At 40.4% G+C, this 26,776-nt stretch overlaps 1 protein-coding gene across 1 annotated transcript in view; it reads right to left on the bottom strand.

Moving 5' to 3' along the window:
* LOC143285933 (putative leucine--tRNA ligase, mitochondrial) overlaps positions 1-26,398 on the bottom strand; it is a 52,422-nt gene extending 26,024 nt beyond the window's left edge. The window contains exons 1-13 of the mRNA XM_076593385.1: positions 26,260-26,398; positions 25,046-25,211; positions 22,735-22,824; positions 19,137-19,363; positions 17,933-17,993; positions 15,468-15,557; positions 11,448-11,591; positions 10,578-10,691; positions 9,543-9,668; positions 6,209-6,233; positions 4,859-4,963; positions 2,957-3,069; positions 247-300 (exon numbers count right to left, since the gene is read on the bottom strand). Of these exons, the coding sequence (XP_076449500.1) occupies positions 247-300; positions 2,957-3,069; positions 4,859-4,963; positions 6,209-6,233; positions 9,543-9,668; positions 10,578-10,691; positions 11,448-11,591; positions 15,468-15,557; positions 17,933-17,993; positions 19,137-19,363; positions 22,735-22,824; positions 25,046-25,165 (1,269 nt within the window). The 5' untranslated portion in view covers positions 25,166-25,211; positions 26,260-26,398. The remainder of the gene's footprint in view (positions 1-246; positions 301-2,956; positions 3,070-4,858; positions 4,964-6,208; positions 6,234-9,542; positions 9,669-10,577; positions 10,692-11,447; positions 11,592-15,467; positions 15,558-17,932; positions 17,994-19,136; positions 19,364-22,734; positions 22,825-25,045; positions 25,212-26,259) is intronic.
* Positions 26,399-26,776: the final 378 nt, after the last annotated feature.

Raw genomic sequence — 26,776 nt, 5'->3', positions numbered from 1 at the left:
TATATAGCACACTATCCAGAAATCTGCTCTAGGTGCTTTACAAAAACGCTTTGTTAACATAAAACATTACATCTATGTTACATACACACACCAAAATATGACTACACACACACACACACACACACACACTGCATACATACATTTTAACAATACATGTGTATCCAACAGCTACCCTAACACATACGCACACACAGGCAGGCAAAAACTTACATAAACTCACAATACAATACAATACAATACACCTACCTTTGCCTTCTTTTGAATAGCTTGGAAAGCTTCTGATCTTGTCAGCCCATCCATCTGAAACAGAACAGAAAAATACGAGTCAGAAATATGTGTTTAATCACCTAAATTGGAGACCTTTTTTTTTTCTTTCTAAAATACAAAGACTAAAAGAAATCAGACTAAAATGGTTCCAGTTGAGAAATCACTCACAGAACACTTGCAACTGGTATCATCCTTGAGAAAAATTTATGTTACTGCTAATAACAAATGTTCATTTTGTAAAATGGAGAGGAAAATAATAAACCATTTAATCTTTTCACACAGGATAGCAACACGTTTTCTGGAATGATCTACAGAACTTCTTGATCAATAACTACAAAAATTAATGGTCTATTTCTGTCAAAAAAACTCATTCGATTCACTACTGACCCTCTGATATAAACTGATGACCAACTGGGCAGTGTAAACGTATCTGCAAAATTCTTATACAAATGCAAATTTGAAAAAACAGGTGTCCCCTGTTCTCAAATTTTTAGAAAAATTTACATACTCAGATACTAAACCGAAGCGTATATTGCCAAAATCAACATGATATGTATAATTCATTACCTTGAACAATCTCATATTCTATGTGTGTGAGAAATTCCATGTATTGACCGAATATAATCCACAGGCCAAGAGAAAAACACTCTTTTGCTGTATTGCTACAGCTATTTCAAAACATACTTGAAAAATACGAGATGACAAGATTTTTGCTTTTTTTCAGTTCATCTGATTTCACCATCTCTGCCTCCTTATTAGGATATGATCTTCATTTCAAACTGATCTCCTATCAAGATGATACGCTTCACTGTGTACAGAAGGAGGGAGGAGGCATCATCTGAACAGGACAAGCACGCTGACATGTCCCAAATAAACAGACAGGATACAAGCACAGAACGGGGCAAGCACACTGACACGTCCCAAATAAACAGACAGGATACAAGCACAGAACGGGGCAAGCACACTGACACGTCCCAAATAAACAGACAGGATACAAGCACAGAACAGAGCAAGCAATCTGACATGTCCCAGTTAAAGTTTCAGGGAGGTGTCAGAGCATGCAGACGGATCCGTGAATACTACAACACATCCACAAAAAAAAAAAAAAAAATAATAAAAAAAAGAAAAAAAAAGTAGATACCTGACCACAGCATAACTCAGCACACTGATCAGACCTAGTCCCAAATAAAAAAAAATACAGGATGCAAGCCCAGAACTGGGACAGGCAAGCACTCTGACACGTCACAAACAGATAGAGAGGACACAAACACAAAATGTGCGGCAAGGCCTTTCCTTTGGCACCTTACAAATAAATAAGACGGAGACGCAAACACAGAACGGGGCAAGCGCTTTCACACGTTCTAAAATATATCGACGAAACACAAACACACAATGTGGAAAGCACATTGACACATCCCAAATCAACAGATGGGACGCAAACACACAATGTGGCAAGCACACTGACACATCCCAAATCAACAGACGAAACACAAACACACAATGTGGAAAGCACATTGACACATCACAAATCAACAGACGGGACGCAAACACACAATGTGGCAAACGCATTGACACATCACAAATCAATAGATGGGACGCAAACACACAATGTGGCAAGTGCATTGACATCCCAAATCAACAGACCGGATACAAGCACAGAATGCGGCAAACGCATTGACACATCACAAATCAATAGATGGGACGCAAACACACAATGTGGCAAGTGCATTGACACATCCCAAATCAACAGACCGGATACAAGCACAGAATGCGGCAAACACAATGACACATCACAAATCAATAGATGGGACACAAACACACAATGTGGCAAGCACATTGACACATCCCAAATAAACAGACGGGACCCAAACACACAATGTGGCAAGCGCATTGACACATCACAAATCAATAGATGGGACACAAACACACAATGTGGCAAGCACATTGACACATCCCAAATAAACAGACGGGATGCTAACACAGAATGGGTATGGTAAGTTCATCAGCACATCCCGAAAAAAGCAAAACAAGAGAGGCAAGGCCTCAAAATGTAAAAATGTAATGTTTAAGATGAGAAAGATCAGTTTAAAGCAAATTAAGTCCCCTAGCATTAATTACAGAGTAATTTCCCTTTTTTACTATCTGCACCAAAATGTTTGCAAAATAAATAAAACTTCCATGCTTAGCAAAAGAAGTTCCTGTTTGAACAAAAAATGATAATAATGACTGCTCTTGTTGTTGGGTCAGAATATCAGATCAAAGTGCCAAGTTTAGAGAATACAAAAAATATAAATATAACAGTAAATGCAGTTTGCATATAATTAGGCTTCATTTTTTATTTTTTTGTGCCCATCCCAGAGGTGCAATATTGTTTTAAACAAGATGACTGGAAAGAACTGAATTTTTCCTATTTTTATGCCAAATTTGGTGTCAACTGACAAAGTATTTGCAGAGAAAATGTCAATGTTAAAGTTTACCACGGACACACACACACACACACACACAGAGACAACCGAACACCGGGTTAAAACATAGACTCACTTTGTTTACACAAGTGAGTCAAAAACCCAGAAAAGACGCCAGCAGCAGAACGTGACAAGCGCGCTGAAACATGCCAACAAAAGAAACGCAACACAAGCCACACAGGAGAAAAGAGAACACCACACAAACGTCCAGCCAAACGCCTCACATCATGAGAGTTGACCAGCCTCTGCTCCCCGTCTACGTCCTGCAGGACGGTCAGAAAGGGGATGCCCAGCTGTTCGGCCACCATCCTGGCTGCCTCGTCCACACCGGGAATCCCTGAAACACAGCCAGCAAGGTCACGTCTTTGTTATTAACTCTCTCCGGACGAAGGAATGCTCACGCATTCCTACACAAAACGTATTCGGATTCGGACGAAGGAATGGAATAGCATTCTCCGAAAGTAAAATTCCATCATGCGCTGTACACGTGATTTTGTGATTAGCCAAGCAGAGTGCGCTATTCTGGGTCACTCCACAATCAAACAGTATGATTGGTCAGCCTGGGATGTGTGGCCTGTCTCGCACACACGCTGACAAAGTCACTGACCGGTCGTCTGCTCGCGTGCCAGCCTGTCAGCAAAGCGGGCTCTTCTCAGAATGTTGTGAAGCGAACAAGGCAGTGACGGCAACGTTTTAGGGTTGCCGAAGTACTTGAAATGTACAAACTGAAGGGTCAGACATTGAAGAGGTGGATGATGACGAAGAAGAAAGCGAATTTAATGCAGAAAGCGAGCATGGGTATGGTGATTCGGGGTGAAAAATTGGCAGTATTTTCTACATATGGCAAAACTGTAAAAATAAGATGAGAAATCTGATTTTTTTAATATGTAATAGCTCAACACGTAATAAACCAGTTCTGAAAGTTTCATTTTCTTACACAGTATTTTGTATTTTTTGTAATTTTTTTTCCAAACCCTTACAAATGGGCTGTCTGTGGGGAAAAGCAAGGGAGAAAACTTGTCGTCCCGAGTGAGTTAAAGGTTAAAGGTTAGAGGTCCCGTCAACCATTTACAGCCCATCGCAGCAGTGAATTCACATCCACTGTGTCCAGGGCTCGGCATAGGAAGGCGGGGGCCCAGTCCTCTCCTTCCCGCGTTTTAACCTTCCCCTACCCCCGAAAACGGAGTATGGCAGCCTACATGGCGGGGTAAAAATGGCGGGGTAAGTGGAGTGATGGCCCAGAGGTAACGCGTCCGCCTTGGAAGCGAGAGAATCTGAGCATGCTGGTTCGAATCACGGCCCAGCCACCGATGTTTTCTCCCCCTCCACAAGACCTTGAGTGATGGTCTGGTTGCTAGTCATTCGGATGAGACGATAAACCGAGGTCCCGGGTGCAGCATGCACTTAGCGCACATAAAAGAACCCACAGCAACAAAAAGGTTGTTCTGGGCCAAATTCTGTAGAAAATCCACTTTGATAGGAAAAACAAATAAAACTGCACGCATGAAAAAAATTTTTTTTTCCAAACCTTTACAAATGGGCTGAAAACCAAGGGAGAAAACTTGCCGTCCCCCAGTGAGTTAATTCCACCAACGTTAAGAAAACACAGGAAATTATTTCTGTGGTGGTTTACATTCACTCATCCCTGCACACCACCCGCTTACTACCCAAAACTGAAAGAACATTCAATGAACGCGCCTCACTTGCGGGAGCGATGAACTAGAAGCAAACTGAAAACAGAGCGACGGGCGCAATAGCCGAGTGGTTAAAGCGTAGGACTGTCAATCTGAGGGTCCCGGGTTCGAATCACGGTGATGGCGCCTGGTGGGTAAAGGGTGGAGATTTTTACGATCTCCCAGGTGCAGACCTGCTAGTGCCTGAACCCCCTTCATGTGTATATGCAAGCAGAAGATCCAATACGCACGTTAAAGATCCTGTAATCCATGTCAGCGTTCGGTGGGTTATGGAAACAAGAACATACCCAGCATGCACACCCCCGAAAACGCAGTAGGGCTGCCTACATGGCGGGGTAAAAACGGTCATACACGTAAAAGCCCACTCGTGTGCATACGAGTGAACGCAGAAGAAGAAGAAGAAGAAATAAACAGAGCGGCGGAACACCAGACCTAACTGCACATCGTTGAAGTCGTCGAATTCCAGTGACGAGGACACGATGACGGGGAGGCACTCTCCTGTCAGAGGGTGTCGAGCTTTCAGTGACAGAGGTATGTCTGCAGGAAGAAGAAAAAGAAAAAAAACAAAAAAACATGGTAAATGTATATACATATCATCTTGCTGACAGTTATCTCTTTCTCTCTGCTGTTGTTGTTGCTGTTCTTTCCTTGCTTTCTCATTTCATCGTGTTTTGTTTTGCTCTTTTTTTTTTTCTTTTTTCTCTCTCGTTCTATTTCTTATGCATGCATAATCTATTCAATTCGTTCTATCATAAACGTGACAAGTGTCCAAGTAATATTGGCGATGGTGGTAGTGTGTGCTATTTGTAATAGATGTAGATTAGCAAGGACAGATTGGAAGAATAGGCAATGCCTAAAATCTTAATCCTTGAATAAAAACGTTTTGAGTTTTGAGTTCTGAGTTCTGCTAAATTCAGTATCCATGATATAAAACAAGTATTCTTTTTTTTTTCCCCCTTACCGCACACACAAAGACAGACAGACACACACATACGCACACACACCTGCACACTCACACACCTTCACATGTGGAGTGATGGCTTAGAGGTAAAGTGTCTGCCTAGGAAGCGAGAGAATCTTGAGCGCGCTGGTTCGAATCACAGCTCAGCAGCTGATATTTTCTCCCCCTCCAGTAGACCTTGGGTGGTGGTCTGGACGATAGTCATTCGGATGAGACGATAAACCAAGGTCCTGTGTGCAGCATGCACTTAGTACACATAAAAGAACCCACAGCAACAAAAGGGTCGTTCCTGGCAAAATTCTGTAGAAAAATCCACTTCGATAGGAAAAACAAATAAAACTGCACACAGGAAAAAAATACACACACACACACACACAAAAACAAAAGGTGGCACTGTAGTGTAGCGACGCGCTCTCCCTGGGGAGAGCAGCCCGAATTTCACACAGAGAAATATGTAAAAAGAGGAATACAATTCCTATATACACACAAACACCTATCCCCTTCACACACACCCACAGATAACCCCCACCCCAGCCCTCCACACACACACACACACACACACACACACACACACACAAACACACTCACAGACAATTCTCAAGGGAAAAAAAAAAAGATCAGGTACTGTGATTGTACTCTTGCTCTGAATGACTTTGAAAAAAATCCAATGTTTTACACTGCAAGGCAGCTTTGAGAACACGCAAATACATTCAAATACAATGATCTTTTCATTTTTATTTTCAACACCATGCAACAAGGGATTTGTTTTGAGGCAATTACTTTGTGAAACCTGGAGACAATTTCAGTACTTTTTAACTTACTTTCTGTATCCGGACAGGCATTTTCCTGAAAGAAAAGAAAACTGAATATGATATCAAAAAGAAAGAAACTGTAAAACAGCTACATAACTTTACAAATGATTCCAAATATGGCTGAACTGCCAACTAGCTAACACACTTGATGGATGACATTTTGGTAGATTAAAACAACTTGGCTGTTCATTCATAAAATGCTACTTAGGTAATTTTTTTTTTTTTTTTCTGCCTCAAAATCTGCACCGTTTCAGTGGCATTACTCCCACGCTGCTCATTTAGATTCCCCCAAACACGGCCACACCCAGGTTCGTCCATCGCAGTTCCAGCGTCGGCAGTCCACAGGGAACCATCGATGTTAGGTCGCCAGGAGGCCACGCACCAGAGGAGACCCTGCACTGCTGCTGAGTAACTTCGGTGGTGTTCAGTGGTGCCTGTTCTGTTTTAACATACTTAGGACACCACCTACTAAGCCCCCTACTAACGACAATAATGGCTTAGTCGCGGAGCCAGACTGTTACTTAGGTAATATTCATTGAAGAGAAAAAATACAATACACGCAAACAAAAAAATATACTGCAAGCAACAACAATTCAATGATCCAAATGGGTTCAAAGTCAAAAATATCATTCCATTTCATTAGCATGTTCAAGCATATTGTCATGCTGAAATACGCAATCACATACACAGTTAACTGAATGCCTATTCTAAGTAAACAATGACTTAAATATTTTTTTGTGATTTCCTTTCTTTCCGGGTTCATAGGCTTCAACTGCCAGGTTCACTTGAATGTACAAGTGGGCTTTTATGAGAGGAGGAGGGGGAACTTGTTTAACTCACTCAGTATGACCAGTCCTCTCTTCTCCTCTACACAGACCCCTCGTATGTCAAGTGGGTGTCTGAATGACCCAACCTATAGCTTCCGTCATCAGAATTGTGGTATTTTTTGTCAACATTCACGTCTTCAGTATAAGAGCCTTCCACTTGCAATATTTTGATGATGGTAATTGGGGTAAAACGCTGTTAATGTTGTCTCTTTCGCCGTTTGTATGGAAAGAGTTAATGTCCCGTCACACATACCAGTGACTGTATGGTTTTACGTGTTTGACTATTTTTGTCCCGCTCAGCAGGCAGCAACAGTGTTTTCAAGGGTGTGCATATTCTTTTGCTTCCATAGCCCATCACACAAGGTTATGGATAATGGCAGAGATCAAGTCAGTCGACAAGTTTTGCTACCTGGGCAACACCCTATGCAGCAACGGAGCCCTTGATGCAGAAGTGACGCTGCGCATCGCCAAGACCAGCTCCGCCTTTGGCAGACTCAACAACAGGCAGTGGAACAAGAAAGGCAACAGGCTCAGCACCAAAATCAAAACCTACAGAGCTGTTGTGCTGACCACCTTGTTGTACTGCTGTGAAACATGGACGATGTATCGCCGTCACATTCAACAACTTGAGCAGTTTCACCAGAGATGCCTATGAAAGATCCTCAGCATAAAGTGGCAAGACAGGGTCTCCAACCTCCAGGTCCTTGAGAGGAGCGGCCTGCCCAGCATCGAAAGCCTGCTGATCCAGTGCCAGCTACGCTGGACAGGACATGTTGTCCGCATGACAGACAGCAGGATCCCAAAGATGCTCTTGTATGGCCAGCCGAAGGAAGGCCACTGCAAACTTGGAAGACCCTGCAAGCACTTCTAGGACACCTTGAAGACAAACCTCAAAGCCTGTGACATAGACATTGCTTCCTGGGAAACTGATGCCCTTGACCGCTCTTGCTGAAGGATGCTGTGCTCTAGTAGCATAAAGATGTCTGAAAACAAGAGAATGCTGGCCATTAAGGAGAAGCGTGAGCAAAGGAAGCAGGGCTCAACTTCTGGAGACGTTTTGCCTTGCAGCACCTGTGGGAAGTGCTGCGCATCCTGAATCGGCCTCTTCTCCCATATGAGGACACACACCGACAGATAAGCCTGCCTGCCTACTCATCCGTCAGTCCCACAGGAGACTCCATCACACATTAGAGGATTTAAGGCAATGGCAGATAGGCACATCTATTGGTTTGAGTGACTGGAAGACGGGCGCAATAGCCGAGTGGTTAAAGCATTGGACTTTGAATCTGAGGGTCCCGGGTTCGAATCACGGTGACGGCGCCTGGTGGGTAAAGGGTGGAGATTTTTACGATCTCCCAGGTCAACATATGTGCAGACCTGCCAGTGCCTGAACCCATTTCGTGTGTATATGCAAGCAGAAGATCAAATACGCACGTTAAAGATCCTGTAATCCATGACAGCGTTTGGTGGGTTATGGAAACAAGAACATACCCAGCATGCACACACCCCGAAAACGGAGTATGGCTGCCTACATGGCGGGGTAAAAACTGTCATACACGTAAAAGCCCATTCGTGTGCACACGAGTGAACGCAGAAGACGAAGAAGAAGAGTGACTGGAAAAATCTCCATCCTTAGTCCACCAGGCACCAATACAGGATTGAACCCAGAACCTCTGACTGAAAACCTCTGACTAGGCAAATACTGTGCATCCCATTTACTGAATTTTCAAACAAGTTCTTGTCTGACTGCAAAAGAATTCTTTCAATCATCACTTCTCCTGACTGCTCAAGAAATCCCACCAAATATTATGGTCACCACCAACAAACTGAATAAAACAGTACTGCTGGATACACAAAACATTACATTTTGTAAACCAGCAATTGTGATAACTACTGTCATTATTAATATCAACAACATTCATTTTCACAATACAATGTCATAAAATACTGCAATTGTTAACCTCCTAAAAAAACGACGTTTTTTTGTGATCCACAAGTGATGATACACCTAGTAGACAAAAAAAAAGAAAAAAAAAAAGAGATATAGTTGGAGAGAAAAAAAGTCATTATTTGACTGTAGTGTCGACGGGCGCCATAGCCGAATGGTTAAAGCGTTGGACTTTCGATCTGAGGGTCCCAGGTTCGAATCACGGTGACGGCGCCTGGTGGGTAAAGGGTGGAGATTTTTCCGATCTCCCAGGTCAACATATGTGCAGACCTGCCAGTGCCTGAACCCGCTTTGTGTGTATGCGCAAGCAGAAGATCAAATACGCACGTTAAAGATCCTGTAATCCATGTCAGCGTTCGGTGGGTTATGGAAACAAGAACATACCCAGCATGCACACCCCCGAAAGCGGAGTATAGCTGCCTACATGGCGGGGTAAAGACGGTCATACACGTGAAAGCCCACTCGCGTATATACGAGTGAACGTGGGAGTTGAAGCCCACGAACGCAGAAGAAGAAGAAGAAGAAGAAGAAGAAGAAGACTGTAGTGTACAGGTGTTCAGAAACCCACCTGATACAAAGAAGGCTGGTTCAGTCTGTGTTGTGGGGAGACGGCAACAAAGGCCACACCGTACACAGCTTCCGGTGTGGCAGTGTAAATGTGTAGCGGGTCGTACTGTGTTTGCCCCTCACCCGACTGCACAACAAAAAAAGCACAGTCACTGCGTCAGTGTAAATGTGCAGCAGTGAGTCCTACTGTGTTCCTCCCATCTTAGACTACCCAGCAACACAGCACAGCCACTACGTCAGTGTAAACGTGTAGTTGCTCACACTGTGTTCTCCCCTGCTCTGACTCTGGTTCTGTGTGTGTGTGTGTGTGTGTGTGTGTATTTGTGTGTGTTTTCTTCAGTTTAACGTCTATTCACTATAAGTGTTTTTAGACAGAAAGGAGTAAAGTAGTGTATAAAGGAAAGGGAATGCATGTGAATATTAGTGTAAAAAAAAAAAAAAAAAAAAAAAATAAAAAAAAAAAGAAAGAAAGAAAGAAAAAAAGTACATGTTATGTATCAGAGGAAAAGTATATTATTTGTGTGTGTGTGTGTGTGTGTGTGCGCGCGTGCGTGCGCATGTGACTGTTTCTGTGTGTGCATATGTGTGCACACACATATGCATGTGCCTGCGTGTGTCTTTACTCATTTTTGTAAAGTGCCAGGAAGCCTATTTAGAGAATAGGTGCTATACAAATTATTCACCATTCTTATTCTTTTTATTATCATTATTACTATCACTAACATGATTCTTCCGGTTATCATTATAATGATGATGATGATGATGACGGCGGTGATGATGATGACGACAATGATAATGATGATGACAAAAATGCTAATGATGGTGATGATGATGATGAAGATGAAAAAGAACAACAACAACAACAAGTAGAAGTAGAAGAAGAAGAAGATGAAGATGATGATGAAGATAACGACGACGACGACGACGACAATGATGACAACGGTGATGATAACGATGGTGTAGATGATGGTGACAATGATGATGACGATGAAGAAGCAGAAGAAGAAGGAGGAAGAGAGAGAGGTGCAGAACAGACCACCAGAGGGAACTGCAGCCTGGTGCCGTCACACTCCCCGATCCAGTGTCTCTGGAGCTGCACGATGTCCCCCCACAGTGCCTGGTCCACCTCCGACAGCCCTTCGTACAGCGACTGACACACAACACAACACACACATACACACACACACACACATATATTATAAGGATGCATGCACATTCACCACACATGCATGCACACACAGGCGCACAGACATACATACACATGGAGATATATAAATACACATTCGCATGCAACACACACATGATCACTCACACATACACACACACACGTGTGTGCACCTAAACACACACACCTATCTTACACACACATATGCACACCTACACACTTACTAACACACCTACACACACACACCTATCTTACACACACATATGCACACCTACACACTTACTAACACACCTACACACACACACCTATCTTACACACATACATGCACACCTTCACACTTACAAACACACCTACTGACACAAACCTACACATATATACACACACACACCTACACCTACTCACACACAAATACCTACATCCGCACACACTACACCAGTACACACATACAACACACCTACTCACCACACATTCACACACACACAACTATGCCCACTAACACACATCTACATATCTACATCCACACACACCTACACACACACAAACCCACTCACATACGCCCACCCGTACCTATCCACCTAATATCACTGAAAGTGGGAGGACGTTAAGATTGCAGATACACATCAACACACACACAACTAAACCTACTAACACACGCACACACACACATAAACAAACCCACTCATACACATCCACACACGCACACACCTACACAAGCACATACAGGCTGAACCGGAACAGTACCTGAGCCAAGGCGGTGGTCCTGATGTACCACTGCTTCAGGAAACGCTTCTCCGCTTTGACCCCTGACCTCCACGACCTTCCCGCCTCGTCGATCTGTTCGTCGGCAAGCACTGTCATGTCCACAGGATCCCAGTTCACCTCCCCCTGTCAATAAAGGACTTTTTTTTTCTCTCTAAAATTATGTATGATGATGATGATGATGAAAATTATGGGTAGTTAGCACCTATCCTCAGCCGGAAACCATGCTCAAAACGCTTTACTTCTTCTTCTGCGTTCGTGGGCTGCAACTCCCATGTTCACTTGTATATATGCGAGTGGGCTTTTACGTGTATGACCGTTTTTAACCCACCACGTAGGCAGCCATACTCCGCTTTCGGGGGTGTGCATGCTGGGTGTTTTCTTGTTTCCATAACCCACCAAACGCTGACATGGATTACAGGATCTTTAGCATGCGTATTTGATCTTCTGCTTGCGTATACACACGAAGGAGGTTCAGGCACTAAGCAGATCTGCACATATGTTGACCTGGGAGATCGTAAAAATCTCCACCCTTTACCCACCAGGCGCCGTCACCGTGATTCGAACCCGGGACCCTCAGATTGAAAGTCCAACACTTTAACCATTCGGCTGTTGCCCACGTCTAAGCGCTTTACAAACATGGGGTCATTTGCACCACAGGCTGCCTACCTGGGTAGAGCCAACTGATGGCTGCCATTTGGGCGCCCCCCCCCCCCCCCCGAGTCATTCAATCACATTTCAGGCACGCACACATAAACACTCAGACAGACATGTAACATGGTATAGTATGTATAATCAAAATTGAAGCACACAAACACACACACACACACATGCACACACACACTCACACACACACAACATGCCTCCCTGATCCTAAGTCAACAATATTACTATAAATCAAAACAATAAAAAAAAAAAATACTGATGATATTGAATAGATAATATCTTCATTGCCAAGAGTACAAGGCTCACGCGTAAAACTGACATGACAACATATAACAAGAGAGGCAAGGCCTTCAAGACTCACTTGTGATACACTTTAAAAAAAAATTCAAGCTTTTTATATATTGAGTATAATTTCAAAATGCAATGTTTAAGATGAGAAAGATCAGTTTAAAGCAAATTAAGTCCCCTAGCATTAATTACAGAGTAATTTCCCCTTTTTACTATCTGCACCAAAACGTTTGCAAAATAAATAAAAATTCCATGATTAGCAAAAGAAGTTCCTGTTTGAACAAAAAATGATAATAATGACTCCTCTTGTTGTTGGGTCAGAATATCAGATCAAAGTGCCAAGTTTAGAGAATACAAAAAATATAAATATAACAGTAAATACAGTTTGCATATAATTAGGCTTCATTATTTAAAAAAAAAAATTTTTTGTGCCCATCCCAGAGGTGCAATATTGTTTTAAACAAGATGACTGGAAAGAACTGAATTTTTCCTATTTTTATGCCAAATTTGGTGTCAACTGACAAAGTATTTGCAGAGAAAATGTCAATGTTAAAGTTTACCATGGACACACAGACACACAGACACACGGACACACACACACACACACACAGACAACCGAACACCGGGTTAAAACATAGACTCACTTTGTTTACACAAGCGAGTCAAAAAGTGCAAACATGCATAGTTGATCATACACAAACACCAACCGAGACTATGTCTTCATTCCCAAGCGTACCAGGCTCACAAAGAATACTGGGAGAGGGGGGATATTAGTACATGAAAATTATAAACATGAATATACATATACATATACATGTACACACACAAATACAAGTATGCATTTTCACACAAGCGCTTCTGCATACACATGTCCACACTCACACACATCCAAATGTAATTTGAATATATGACAAATTTTATATGATATGCACTGACAAAAGATAACATGTGTGAGTTTCAGTTTCAGTTTCACTTTCTCAAGGAGGCGTCACTGCGTTCGGACAAATCCATACACGCTACACCACATCTGTTGAGCAGATGCCTGACCAGCAGCATAACCCAACGCGCTTAGTCAGGCCTTGAGTGCATGCTTACATATTTGTGTACCTATGAAAGTGGATTTCATTTTATGTAATTTCGCCAGAGGACAACACTCTCGTTGCCATGGGTTCTTTTTCAGTGCGCCAAGTGCGTGCTGCACACGGGACCTCGGTTTATCGTCTCATCCGAAAGACTAGACGCTCAGTTTGATTTTCCAGTCAAACTTAGGAGAAAGGGTGAGAGCGGGATTCGAACCCACACCCTCACGGACTCTCTGTATTGGCAGCTGAGCGTCTTAACCATTCCTGCCACCTTCCATGTGTGAATGCACAGGATGTTAAATGGGAAAGGTTTTGGCTTCAGTACAGACTTCTGTGGACTGGATTTCAGTCTTTAATAAAAAAAATATATATATATATATCAGGTCATCTGTCTCTGTTACTGGTCAAATGTCTCAGTGTTTTTATTGTTGGTTTTTTTTTTTCATTTCCAGAGCTGCAGACAGGACTATCCAATATCCCCTTATTTACGCAACTGTGCGTCCAAATTCTTCTATGGCGAGCTGCAACAAGGGAAGAGATCACATGGAGGTCAGAAGAAGCGCTTCAGAGATACTCTGAAAGTCTCTCTGAAAGTGTTTGATATCAACCCTGACTCCTGGGAGGAATCTGCAGTGGACTGTGACAAATGGCGTGCTGCTGTGCACAAAGGCGCCAAGTTGTGCGAGGCCAACAGGACCGCTGCAGCTGTTCAGAAGAGGCAGGCCAGAAAGTCACGGGCAAACAAGCTCCCTGACAATGATATGCCTGTCTTTGTCTGCCCCAACTGTCAGCGAACATTTCGTGCACAGATTGGACTATTCAGCCATCTGCGCATTCACAGATAGATTCATGAGCATCCTCCCCCCACCCCATCCCCCAGCTGGATGACAACAATGGTCATCATCGATCTCGATGGACACACACCACCACCACCACCATTTACGCAACTGTGTGTCCAAATTCTTGTCATCATGGTAAGAGAAAAATTGACAACATACGTGGAATAAGAATTGGTGAAATATGAATCTGAACTCTCGCAATATGCTGATGACACTGAACTCCTTATTACATAATAAGGAAAATACTGTTGTGTAAGCAATTAACACTGCAAACATACTCGGGGGAAAAATTATCTTCCAGCATGCTAAAAAAAACCCAAAAAACTATCAGACTGTTCAAAATGCATTTGACATAGTTTCTTTGCAGGAGGCTCATATCACCAGGAATGACGCAATAATTTGGGAAAAAACAGTGGGGTGGAGAAATGTTTTACAATGTGGGCAAAAACAGAAGTCAAGGTGAAATTATTCTAATATCGAAACATTTAGGGTTGGGTGGGTGGGGGGGAGGGAATTCTGGTCTCTTCCTGAATGTGGAGTGATGGCCTAGGGGTAACGCGTCCGCCTTGGAAGCGAGAGAATTTGAGCGCGCTGGTTCGAATCATGGCTCAGCCGCCGATATTTTCTCCCCCTCCACTAGACCTTGAGTGGTGGTCTGGACGCTAGTCGTTCGGATGAGACGATAAACCGAGGTCCCGTGTGCAGCATGCACTTAGCGCACATAAAAGAACCCACGGCAACAAAGGGGTTGTTCCTGGCAAAATTCTGTAGGAAAATCCACTTCGATAGGAAAAACAAATAAAAGTGCACGCATGAAAAAAAATACAAAAAAATGGGTGGCGCTGTAGTATAGCGACGCACTCTCCCTGGGGAGAGCAGCCCGAATTTCATACAGAGAAATCTGTTGTGATAAAAAGAAAGAAATACAAAATACAAAAATGTTAAAATAAAAAGAAAACACAACAACAAAAAAACAACAACAACAACAAAAATTAATGCTGTATGGCTGGGAAAACTATCAAAACTGTTCAAAACGTCTTTCGCCTCTTTCAAACATTAAATGCAAAGTGAGGGTCAATCAGCATTATCATCATTAATAATCATGAACCCTGCCAAGAGAAGCCGACCTCTTTCTGATACACCAGCCCGGCCTCCATCAGTTTGAGGAACAGGTGCTGCGTCCACCGATAGTAGGCAGGGTCACAGGTCGCGTATTCCTGAAACAGGCAAACCATTCCCTTTCCTTTTGTTCTTTCTTTGTTGCCTGAAGCCCAGCTGACCACAGACGGCCTGACACAACTGTTAATATTGATCGCGTGTGTGTGTGTGTGTGTGTGTGTGTGTGTGTGTGTGTGTGTGGTGTGGTGTGGTGTGGTGTGGTGTGGTGTGTTGTGTTGTGTTGTGTTGTGTTGTGTGTGTGTGTGTGTGTGTGTAGTCGCATTTTGGTGTGTGTATGTAACATTGATGTAATGTTTTATGTTAACAAAAACGTTTTTGTAAAGCACCTAGAGCAGATTTCTGGATAGTGTGCTATATAAGTATCCATTACTATTATTATTATCCCACAGAATCTGAAAAAAACACACACAAAAACACCAACCCCCCAAAATACACACACACACACACACACAGAGAAAAAAAAAAACTGGAAAAGAAAATTAGGCACAAGTACACTCAGTCATATTCATGTACATAAAACCTAGAAATTGCTCCTGACTTTGAGCATTCTGTCAAGTTTTCAACAGAGGGATTTATGGAAGCTACTCGTCTGAACATACATGAACCACATGAAATTCATAAAAATCATATATAACAGTCATGCAAAACCAAAAATTGCCAACAGGCAACTCACCTGTCCCTGGCACAAATAAAAAAAACAAAAAACAACAGGGTATATGGATGCTAATTATCGAGCACAAAAAAAAAGACTAAAAATATATTGAAGTCTTTGTTGAAGAAAAACATAGGTGAATAGACCCGCCAGACAGAAATTAAGTAAGGAAGAGACAGTTTCAGTTTCAGTTTCAGTAGCTCAAGGAGGCGTCACTGCGTTCGGACAAATCCATATACGCTACACCACATCTGCCAAGCAGATGCCTGACCAGCAGCGTAACCCAACATGCTTAGTCAGGCCTTGAGAAAAAAAAATTAATTAAATTAAATTAAATTAAATAAATACATAAAGAAAAGAACTACTACTAATAATAATAATATGTATAAGGCACAAAAACTTGATGAAGTCAACTATAAGCATAAAAAAAAAATAAAATAAAATAACTAAATAACTAACTAAATAATAATAATATTAAAAAAAAAAGGGGATAACTAAATAACTAAATAAATAAATAATAATAATATAATAAAAAAAATATATATATATAAAAGGGAGGAGACAATACAAAGGGAAAAGCCATGAAAAAGACAGCAATAAAAAAAAATTAAAAAATTAAAAAAAGGAAATTTCCAGCTGAAAGAGCCCCTTCTTAAAACTATCACAAGACGCAACAGACTGACTGAATCAATGATGAAACCACTCCGCCTTGACTAAAGTACCGCTTCACTCGGTTCTCGAACTCGAACACAACAAAGTGATCAACGGAGACCTGGCATAAAAGTCAGCAGCTTTCACCTCTTTGTTTTCAGCTGACACAGTTTCTCCTGTGTGCAGACAAATCCATATATGCTACATCACATCAGCTAAGCCGATGCCTGACCAGCAGCACCGCCCAACACTCTTAGTCAGGCCTTGAGTGCAGGCATGTATGTTTGTGGACCTAACAGAGTGGATCTCCGCAGTACACCCCATCTCCCAGCCCAATCGATCGCCCCTGGCGAGTGGTGTCGCCAACTCACCCACTCAAACTCAGACCCTCTAGCGTGAGCCTCTAAACATTTTAAACCAGACAACAACAACAACAACAACAAAGAACAACAAGAGAGGCAAGGCCTTCAAGACTCACTTGTGATAAATTAAGTCCCCTAGCATTAATTACAGAGTCATTTCCCTTCTTTACTATCTGCACCAAAACGTTTGCAAAATAAATAAAAATTCCATGCTGAGCTAAAGAAGTTCCTGTTTGAACAAAAAATGATAATAATGACTCCTCTTGTTGTTGGGTCAGAATAAGAGGTCATAGTGCCAAGTTTAGAGAATACAAAAAATATAAATATAACAGTAAATGCAGTTTGCATATAATTAGGCTTCTTTTTTTATTTTTTTGTGCCCATCCCAGAGGTGCAATATTGTTTTAAACAAAATGACTGGAAAGAACTGAATTTTTCCTATTTTTATGCCAAATTTGGTGTCAACTGACAAAGTATTTGCGGAGAAAATGTCAATGTTAAAGTTTACCACGGACACACAGACACATGGACACACACACACACACACACACACACAGACAACCGAACACCGGGCTAAAACATAGACTCACTTTGTTTACACAAGTGAGTCAAAAAGGGTAAAGAAAGACCACAGCCACGAACAACTTGACCTTAAGGGCTCATTGCCGACAGGTCGTTCAACTCAACTCTACAGTAAAGAAAGGAAAAAGAAAAGTTCCCCAAACAGCAGGGTGAAGCATCAACTTACCCGGTGCCAGTCAAAGCTGCATCCCAGCTGTTCTAACTGCTGTCTCATGTTGGCAATGTTCCTGAAAGGAAACGGAAAACAAAGAAGAAGAAGAAAAAAGAAGAAGTATGTCAAATCATCGAAAATTGATTTTGTGTGCTTCATGAAAAATACTAAACAAATTTTTATTAAATGCCTGTATATCATAGTGCATTCAAGTGATACATACATCAGGGGAAAAAAATTAGACACACACATGTATGCAATGATCTTGAAACTGATGATTAATCAAGAAAGCTTTAACTTACTCTGCAAGATGAATTTTCTCCCTTCCTTTCTCCTGCATTTGACCCATTTTTAAGGATTAAAAAAAAAAAAAAAAAAAAAAAATATATATATATATATATATATATATATATATGTAATACAATTTCAGACAACAAAACGTTCAGAACTAATTATCGACATGCCATGTTCTTACAAGAAAAAATATTGAATTTCTTCACATTAATACTCAAGTTCTTTGCATTACGCAAATGCACTGATCAGGCCTTCGGTGCCAAAACCATAGGTTTATGTAAACGTTAACATAAAACGAAAAATGTTACTTAATTAAACAAAATAAACAACAACAAGAGAGGCAAGGCCTTCAAGACTCACTTGTGATAAATTAAGTCCCCTAGCATTAATTACAGAGTAATTTCCCTTCTTTACTATCTGCACAAAAACGTTTGCAAAATAAATAAAACTTCCATGCTTAGCAAAAGAAGTTCCTGTTTGAACAAAAAATGATAATAATGACTGCTCTTGTTGTTGTGACAGAATAAGAGGTCAAAGTGCCAAGTTTAGAGAATACAAAAAATATAACAGTAAATGCAGTTTGCATATAATTAGGCTTCTTTTTTTTCCTTTTTTTGTGCCCATCCCAGAGATGCAATATTGTTTTAAACAAAATGACTGGAAAGAACTGAATTTTTCCTATTTTTATGCCAAATTTGGTGTCAACTGACAAAGTATTTGCAGAGAAAATGTCAATGTTAAAGTTTACCATGGACACAAAGACACACGGACACACACACACACACACACACACACACACACACACACACAGACAACCTAACACCGGGTTAAAACATAGACTCACTTTGTTTACACAAGTGAGTCAAAAAAAAGTAACCACATCAAAACGCAACAAATCCACAACAGCCGGAACAAGAAAGCTCACTCATAGGTCCACTGATCTGGCTTCTCTCCCCTCTCAATGGCCGCGTTTTCCGCAGGCAGACCGAAGGCGTCCCAGCCCATTGGATGAACGACGCTGCGACCAGCCAGTCGGTGAAAGCGGGCCATGGTGTCGCTAAGCGTGTACACACGAACATGACCCATGTGCAGATTGCCGCTGGGATAGGGAAACATGGACAGCACGTAGTATTTGTCGTCACAGCTGTTTGTCTGTAGGGGGGCGGGGGGGGGGGAGGGGAACAAAAAACAAACATAATTAGACTCAAGGCCGCTTTATTGTCTACTATACCCAGGTACAGAAAGTTACTGCTCAACAGGTTGCAAACATTAGGATAAAATATGAATAAACTCAAACAGAGTAAGTTACAAGTTTGTTAAGAGAATATGCACATTAAAAAAACAAAACAAAACATTCAAATATAACCACACACACATACACACTCACACACACACATATACACACACTCTTTCTCTGTCTCTCACACACACACGCACACACGCACGCATGCACGCACGCACACACACACAAACATAATTAGACTCAAGGCCGGTTTATTGTCTATACCCAGGTACAGAAAGTTACTGCTCAACATGTGCAAACATTTAGAATAAAATATGAATAAACTAAAACAGAGTAAGTTACAAGTTTGTTTAGAGAATATGCACATTAAAAAAACAACAAAAAACATTCAAATGTAACCACACACACATACACACTCACACACACATATATATACAAACACTCTCTCTCTCTCTCACATACACACACACACACATTATTCTCCTCCTCCCATCTCTAACCGAAAAAGTCATCCAATCCCACCTCCACCCCATCCATCACCCCCTCTTCACCTCCCTTCCACCTCTATTACACAAGCTCCCATTCATATATATATATATATATTTTAAAAATTTATTTATTTATTTTTTTTAATGCTCACATTCTAATCACATGAACACTTCATACCTGAGCACATCACTCCTATTTTGCAACATCTCCACTGGCTCCCTGTCTTACACAGAATAAAGTATAAGACCAGCACTCTGTGTCTCACACTGAATAAAGCATAAGATCAGCATTCTATGTTATAAATGTATTCACAAATCTGCCCCTTCCTATTTTGTGGCTGTCTTCACCTCTACACTCCATCTCGCTCTCTATGATTGGCTTCGGATCCACTCTGTTTACGCATACCCAGATTCAAACACTCCACTGTTGGACGCCGTTCTTTCTCTGTCTCTGGACCTTGCATTTGGAATTAACTTCCTCTTTCGCTTCATCAGGTCTCCGCGCTCAGCTTAAAGTTATGTATGCATGTGAATGACTGGTGTGAAAGTGCTTAAATTTGTCTCTGCACAAGATTCAGCACTATATAAATACTATCTTTATTATTATTTATTAATATATCCCCACTCCACCCACCCCACATAATTCTAACATAATCATAATATTGTATTGCTTTATTTCTTTGAACAACATTATTTCGCCGACGGTCGGCTGAGCCTGTAGACCGAATGCCTATTCTGCCAAGGGTTGGGAGAACTGCGTTATAATTGCTCACTCAGCTGATACAGATGACAAATAAAAGAATATTGCCATCTATCTTCCTTTCTACTGCCTTGTGTAACGAATAAGATTTCTGTTACATATAAAAATGGAGCACATACCCAGACTCACACCTTCCGCTACCAATTCCGACCAAGGACAAATAACAAAATCATTTTTGCCTTCCTTTCTTGCATATCTATTCTTCCGGAACCCCTTTCCCACAACAAATATAATCACGAACGCATTCTTACCTCCGGCCTAACACTCTCTCATTCAGCTCAATTCCTAACCTACTTAAAAAATTCAACGTCACTTTAGATCTAGACATAACATAAAAAGATGAGCTCAGTCAAAGAACCAAAATGTACATTTTGAATACTAAGGAGGGAGCCAGCTAAACAAAGTGGAGTGATGGCCTAGAGGTAACGCGTCCGCCTAGGGAGCGAGAGAATCTGAGCGCGCTGGTTCGAATCACGGTTCAGCCGCCGATATTTTCTCCCCCTCCACTAGACCTTGAGTGGTGGTCTGGACGCTAGTCATTCGGATGAGATGATAAACCGAGGTCCCATGTGCAGCATGCACTTAGCGCACGTAAAAGAACCCACGGCAACAAAAGGGTTGTTCCTGGCAAAATTCTGTAGAAAAATCCACATCGATAGGAAAAACAAATAAAACTGCATGCAGGAAAAAATACAAAAAAAATGGGTGGCACTGTAGTGTAGCGACGCGCTCTCCCTGGGGAGAGCAGCCCGAATTTCACACAGGGAAATCTGTTGTGATAAAAAGGAATACAAATACAAATAAACTCCACAACAGAGTGTGGACTGTTGGCCTGGTGGTAACGCGTTCACCTAGGAAACGAGAGAATCTGAGCACACTGGTTCAAATGCCACAGTCGCCATTATTTTCTCCCCCCCTCCATTAGACCATGAGTGGTGGTCTGGACGCTAGTCATTCGGATAAGACGAAAAACTGAGGTCCCAGGTGCAGCATGCGCTTAGCGCAATTAAAAGAACCCTCTGCAATGAAAGTGTTGTCCCTGGCGAAATTCTGTAGAAAGATCCACTTCAACAGGAAAACAATAAATTTGCAGGCAGAAAAAAAAGGGTGGTGCTCTCAGTGTAGCAACACGCTCTCCCTGTTGTGACACAAGAGTAATAAAATACAATATGATACAATACAATACAATACGATACGATATGATACGATACGATACGATACAATACGATACGATACGATACAATACAGTACAATACAGCTGATCAGGAAAGATGGCAGATGTCAACTGATTGACAGTCAGTGATTTTAGTTTTTAGTTTTAACTAGGGTTCACCTGACAATCCTAAGTACAAGAAGAGATTTCTTCATTTATCTCAGCTGTATTAGTTCAAAGAAAAAGAGACTTTTTTCCTTTGCTCTTCAAAACAACATTTTCTACAGCACACAACAGGCAAATCGATTTCTACTGATTTCTTCTCTCCTCTACTGTCTTCATCCTTCCTTGGACACCTTTTTTCTTTTCTTTTTTTACACAAAATCCTAATGTGAAGCAATTCCATAAGAAACTTACTACATCAAATACTTTAATAACAATGTGTGCGTATGTGTTAGGGTAGCTGTTAGATACACATGTATGTTAAAATGTATGTATGCAGTGTGTGTGTGTGTGTGTGTGTGTGTGTGTGTGTAGTCACATTTTGGTGTGTGTATGTAACATAGATATAATGTTTTATGTTAAAAAAAATGTTTTTGTAAAGCACCTAGAGCAGATTTCTGGATAGTGTGCTATATAAGTATCCATTATTATTATTATTATTAATATTAACAATGATTCATTGAAGGAATGATACAGATACTTACACAACACCTACCCTCAGTCAGAGACCAAGCTCTATGTGCTTTGCTCACATGGTAAGAACCAGCTGCCTTTTTGTGCATTTGTATCACATGTCGTGATAACGTGGTGAAAGGATTAGCAAAATGACAATCATAAAAAAAAACTGAGATCCAAGATCACATTCCATCAGCTTACTCTCTGACTTCGTAGTTTGTCGTCTTCTTTGATGATGGGCATCCAGTGTTCTTCAATCTGCTCCCGCTCTTTTGGGGTCAGGTCTTTCTCCTTTAAAAATATAAAACATTAATGATTTAATATCAATAACAAGAGAGGCAAGGCCTTCAAGACTCACTTGTGATACACTTAAAAAAAAAATCCAAGCTTTTTATGTATTGAGTATAATTTCAAAATGTAATCAGTTTAAAACAAATTAAGTCCCCTAGCATTAATTACAGAGTAATTTCCCTTTTTTACTATCTGTACCAAAACGTTTGCAAAATAAATAAAACTTCCATGCTTAGCAAAAGAAGTTCCTGTTTGAACAAAATATGATAATAATGACTGCTCTTGTTGTTGGGGCAGAATATCAGATCAAAGTGCAAAGTTTAGAGAATACAAAAAATATAAATATAACAGTAAATGCAGTTTGCATATAATTAGGCTTCATTTTTTATTTTTTTGTGCCCATCCCAGAGGAGCAATACTGTTTTAAACAAGATGACCGGAAAGAACTGAATTTTTCCTATTTTTATGCCTAATTTGGTGTCAACTGACAAAGTATTTGCAGAGAAAATGTCAATGTTTAAGTTTACCACGGACACACAGACACACACACACACACACACAGACAACCGAACACCGGGTTAAAACATAGACTCACTTTGTTTAGACAAGTGAGTCAAAAACCCATGACTATCCAGTAATTCAAACACAGTAGAAGATATAAAAAAAAACCCAAAAAAACAAAACCATGACTCTCCAGTAATTTATACACAGTGGGACTAGAAGCCAGTTCCTTCAAAACATTTTTCAGCTCGTTATTTCTTTTTTCAGCTTCAAGCTGAGGTTACTTTTTTGCTGCAATCAATGAATGTAAATTTTATTATAAATTGATAATTACTCCCTTGCACTTGAGCAACGTAGAATGGCAGAAGATATCCACACGCACAACTCCCCCACCACGCTCATCACCATGTGTTGTATATTACAACCATGAAAAAACTAAACAATATTTATTGCTGTGTTGTTGTTGTTTTTATGTTGTTGACTTGTTATTTTATATCATATAACATAACCTATTGCTCATAATACAACATTATGAAAACATAATTTGAAAATAGCATATATATTCCTGATAACATATTACTAGATTACATATAATATATAAAGATGAAATAGTTTGATAAAGAACATGCATAGATGTTAATATAATTATTGAATATGATTCATGCATCATATAAATATCAAATAGCTTGAAAACAACAATAATCATAATTGCAGATGAAAATACATCATCATCATCATCATCATCATCATCACCATCATTCTTGCCTATAGTCCAGCCGACAACACAGGGCTATATCAGGGCTGTAAAACCATAGTGATACAAATACTCAACCACATCAACACAAAACTGTCACATCTACGAAAAAGCACTAAGACAAACCCACAAAACACAGTTCATGACACAGTATCCCAACCATTTAGCTCCTTAGGGCAAATAAGACTAAGCCATGCTGAGGATACCAGCCATTCCACTTGATTTATTATCCCCATATTACAAAAAATCATTAAAAAAGGAAAAAAATACTTCAAAGTCAAACAAAAAATACATTAAAAAAAGGCCATATTGGCAAACAACACTGCGGAATGGGCAGCTAGTGCCTATTCCAGTGTTTACAATCTCACTACCTACACGACTGAGCAAAACAGCAAAGATAGTACATCAAAAATATGTTTTTGAAGTACACATCATATAAACATATAAAATAGCATGAGGAAGATCAAACACATTGCTGGTAATACATTACTCACTTACACATCACTAACATATATAAACAGAGCTCAGAGCAAAATCATTTGTACTAATTATATCTAAAATATGTTTTGAAGTACACATCATATAAACATATAAAATAGCTTGAGGAGGATCAAATACATTGCTGGTAATACATTACTCACTTACACATCACTAACACATATAAAAAGAGCTCAGAGCAAAATCATTTGTACTAATTATATCAATATAAATAAGTTTATCATCATCATTATCATCATCATCATTATCATCATCATCATCATTTTTCTTAGCACTAGTAGTAGTATTAATCATCATTATTATTATTACTACTACTATTATCATTATTCTCATCATAATCACTATTAATTATCATAATTACTATCATACTATTATCATTACTATCATTATCATTATTATCATCATCATTATTATTATCATCATCATTACTATTATTATTATTATTATCATAACCCCATAATGTCTTACCCAGACCCCAGTCTGACTGAAGAGAGTGCGGGCGAGTGGTCTCAGCGTGAAGGCGACATGTCGTTGACGCCGATGAAGCCATGCACACCAGCTGAGTCCCCTGCCTGCTCCAAGGCCCATGGTGCTGCTCCAGTATTAATAACTGAGTGTCTGTCTGCCTTCACTACTGAACAAATGCAATTCATAAACATTAACTCGTAACATGATTAAAAAACAACAACAACACTACAACAACAAAAACTGATAAATATGTTTTAAACAAAAGAAATTCAATAGGGCATCTGTTATATATGGTAATGGTGAGAGTCTTGTCTGCCTTCACACCTGAACAAATGCAATACATAACCAACAACTGATAAAGTGATAAATATGTTGTTTTTTTTAATCAAAATGTAGGACATCTATATGTGGTAATGGTGAGAGTCTGTGTGCCTTTACTTTTGAACAAATGCAGTTCATAAACATTAACTGTTAAAGTGATAAATATGTATTTTAAAAAAAGAAAAGAAAAGAAAAGAAAAAGAAAAATAGAACATCTATATGTGGCATAGCTGAGAGTGTGTATGTCTTAAATACTGAACAACTGCAATGTACAAATACAAAGTGATAAATATGTTGTTATTTTTAAATGCAGAACATCTACATATGATATGGAAAAATAGTGCATATCATACACGTAAACCATAACATAAAAGGTATGTTACTGTATGTTCACCTGTGCATGTGTGCGTGCACGTGCATGCATGCGTGCGTGCGTGTGCATGTGTTTATCCTTAATTGAATTGTATATTTGTCTTTTTTTTTTTAAAAAGACAAAACAAAAAAATCTGCCCATGTGCACAGACATGCATACTACCAGTGAAGAGCACACAGTGTGAAACACACACAGAGACACACACTTAAAAAAAAAAAATATATATATATATATATATATATATAGAGAGAGAGAGAGAGAGAGAGAGAGAGATGACGTCCAACACAAATAAATACTGATCACGCAATGGCGCTCGCTGCAACGTCATTCAAATGTTTGTGACTTCACCAGATATCATGTCGCGCTCTTGAAAACACATAGTCCTGACAAAAGTGGACAAGGTTAAAAGTTCTGTATGTCGTCTGAAAACAAGACACCTTTTACTTCAAGTTCACTGTGTTCATACACTGTACACAGTCAGCAATGTCTGAATTAAAGATCCTTTCGTGGCAGTCTTTACCTTTAATTACAGGGTATTTGCCGAAGTGAAGTGAATCTCACATCACTGTTCCTGCCAGTCAGCTTTCAGACGATTTTTTCGTCTCTCATGTCGGCGATGTGGGCGCGGCCATCTTGAAATATACCAAGGGATAGAACTCACTTCTTCTTTTGTATGTTTATCATATCATCATATCAATATTTAGGCGTGTAGGCCTTATAAGGCCTTTTACTCGCTTGAAGTGGGAAAGAAAAGGGGAATCCCCACTTCTAATTATTTTCCAACATTGAGTGCGCATTGCTTGAGTGTTCATAAATCACAAAATATGTTGATGAGTTTGATGGGGGGAGGGGGGGGGGGGTACGGGGGGGGGGGGGGGTTGAGGGTGGCTGGCTAGTATTACCCCCTCCCCCCAGTCTGAGGGGTTGTGACAAAGAGTAATACAATACAATGCAATACAGTACAATACAATCTTCACTCCAAACATACCAAACGGATTTTCTTTTATGATTGAGAATCGTTCAGATACATTAACAGA

This window comes from Babylonia areolata, chromosome 9, assembly GCF_041734735.1.
Source record: "Babylonia areolata isolate BAREFJ2019XMU chromosome 9, ASM4173473v1, whole genome shotgun sequence".
Taxonomy (NCBI): Eukaryota; Metazoa; Mollusca; class Gastropoda; order Neogastropoda; family Buccinidae; genus Babylonia; species Babylonia areolata.
Note: the sequence above shows the minus strand (reverse complement) of the source record. Positions and strands in the feature narration are given on the sequence as shown.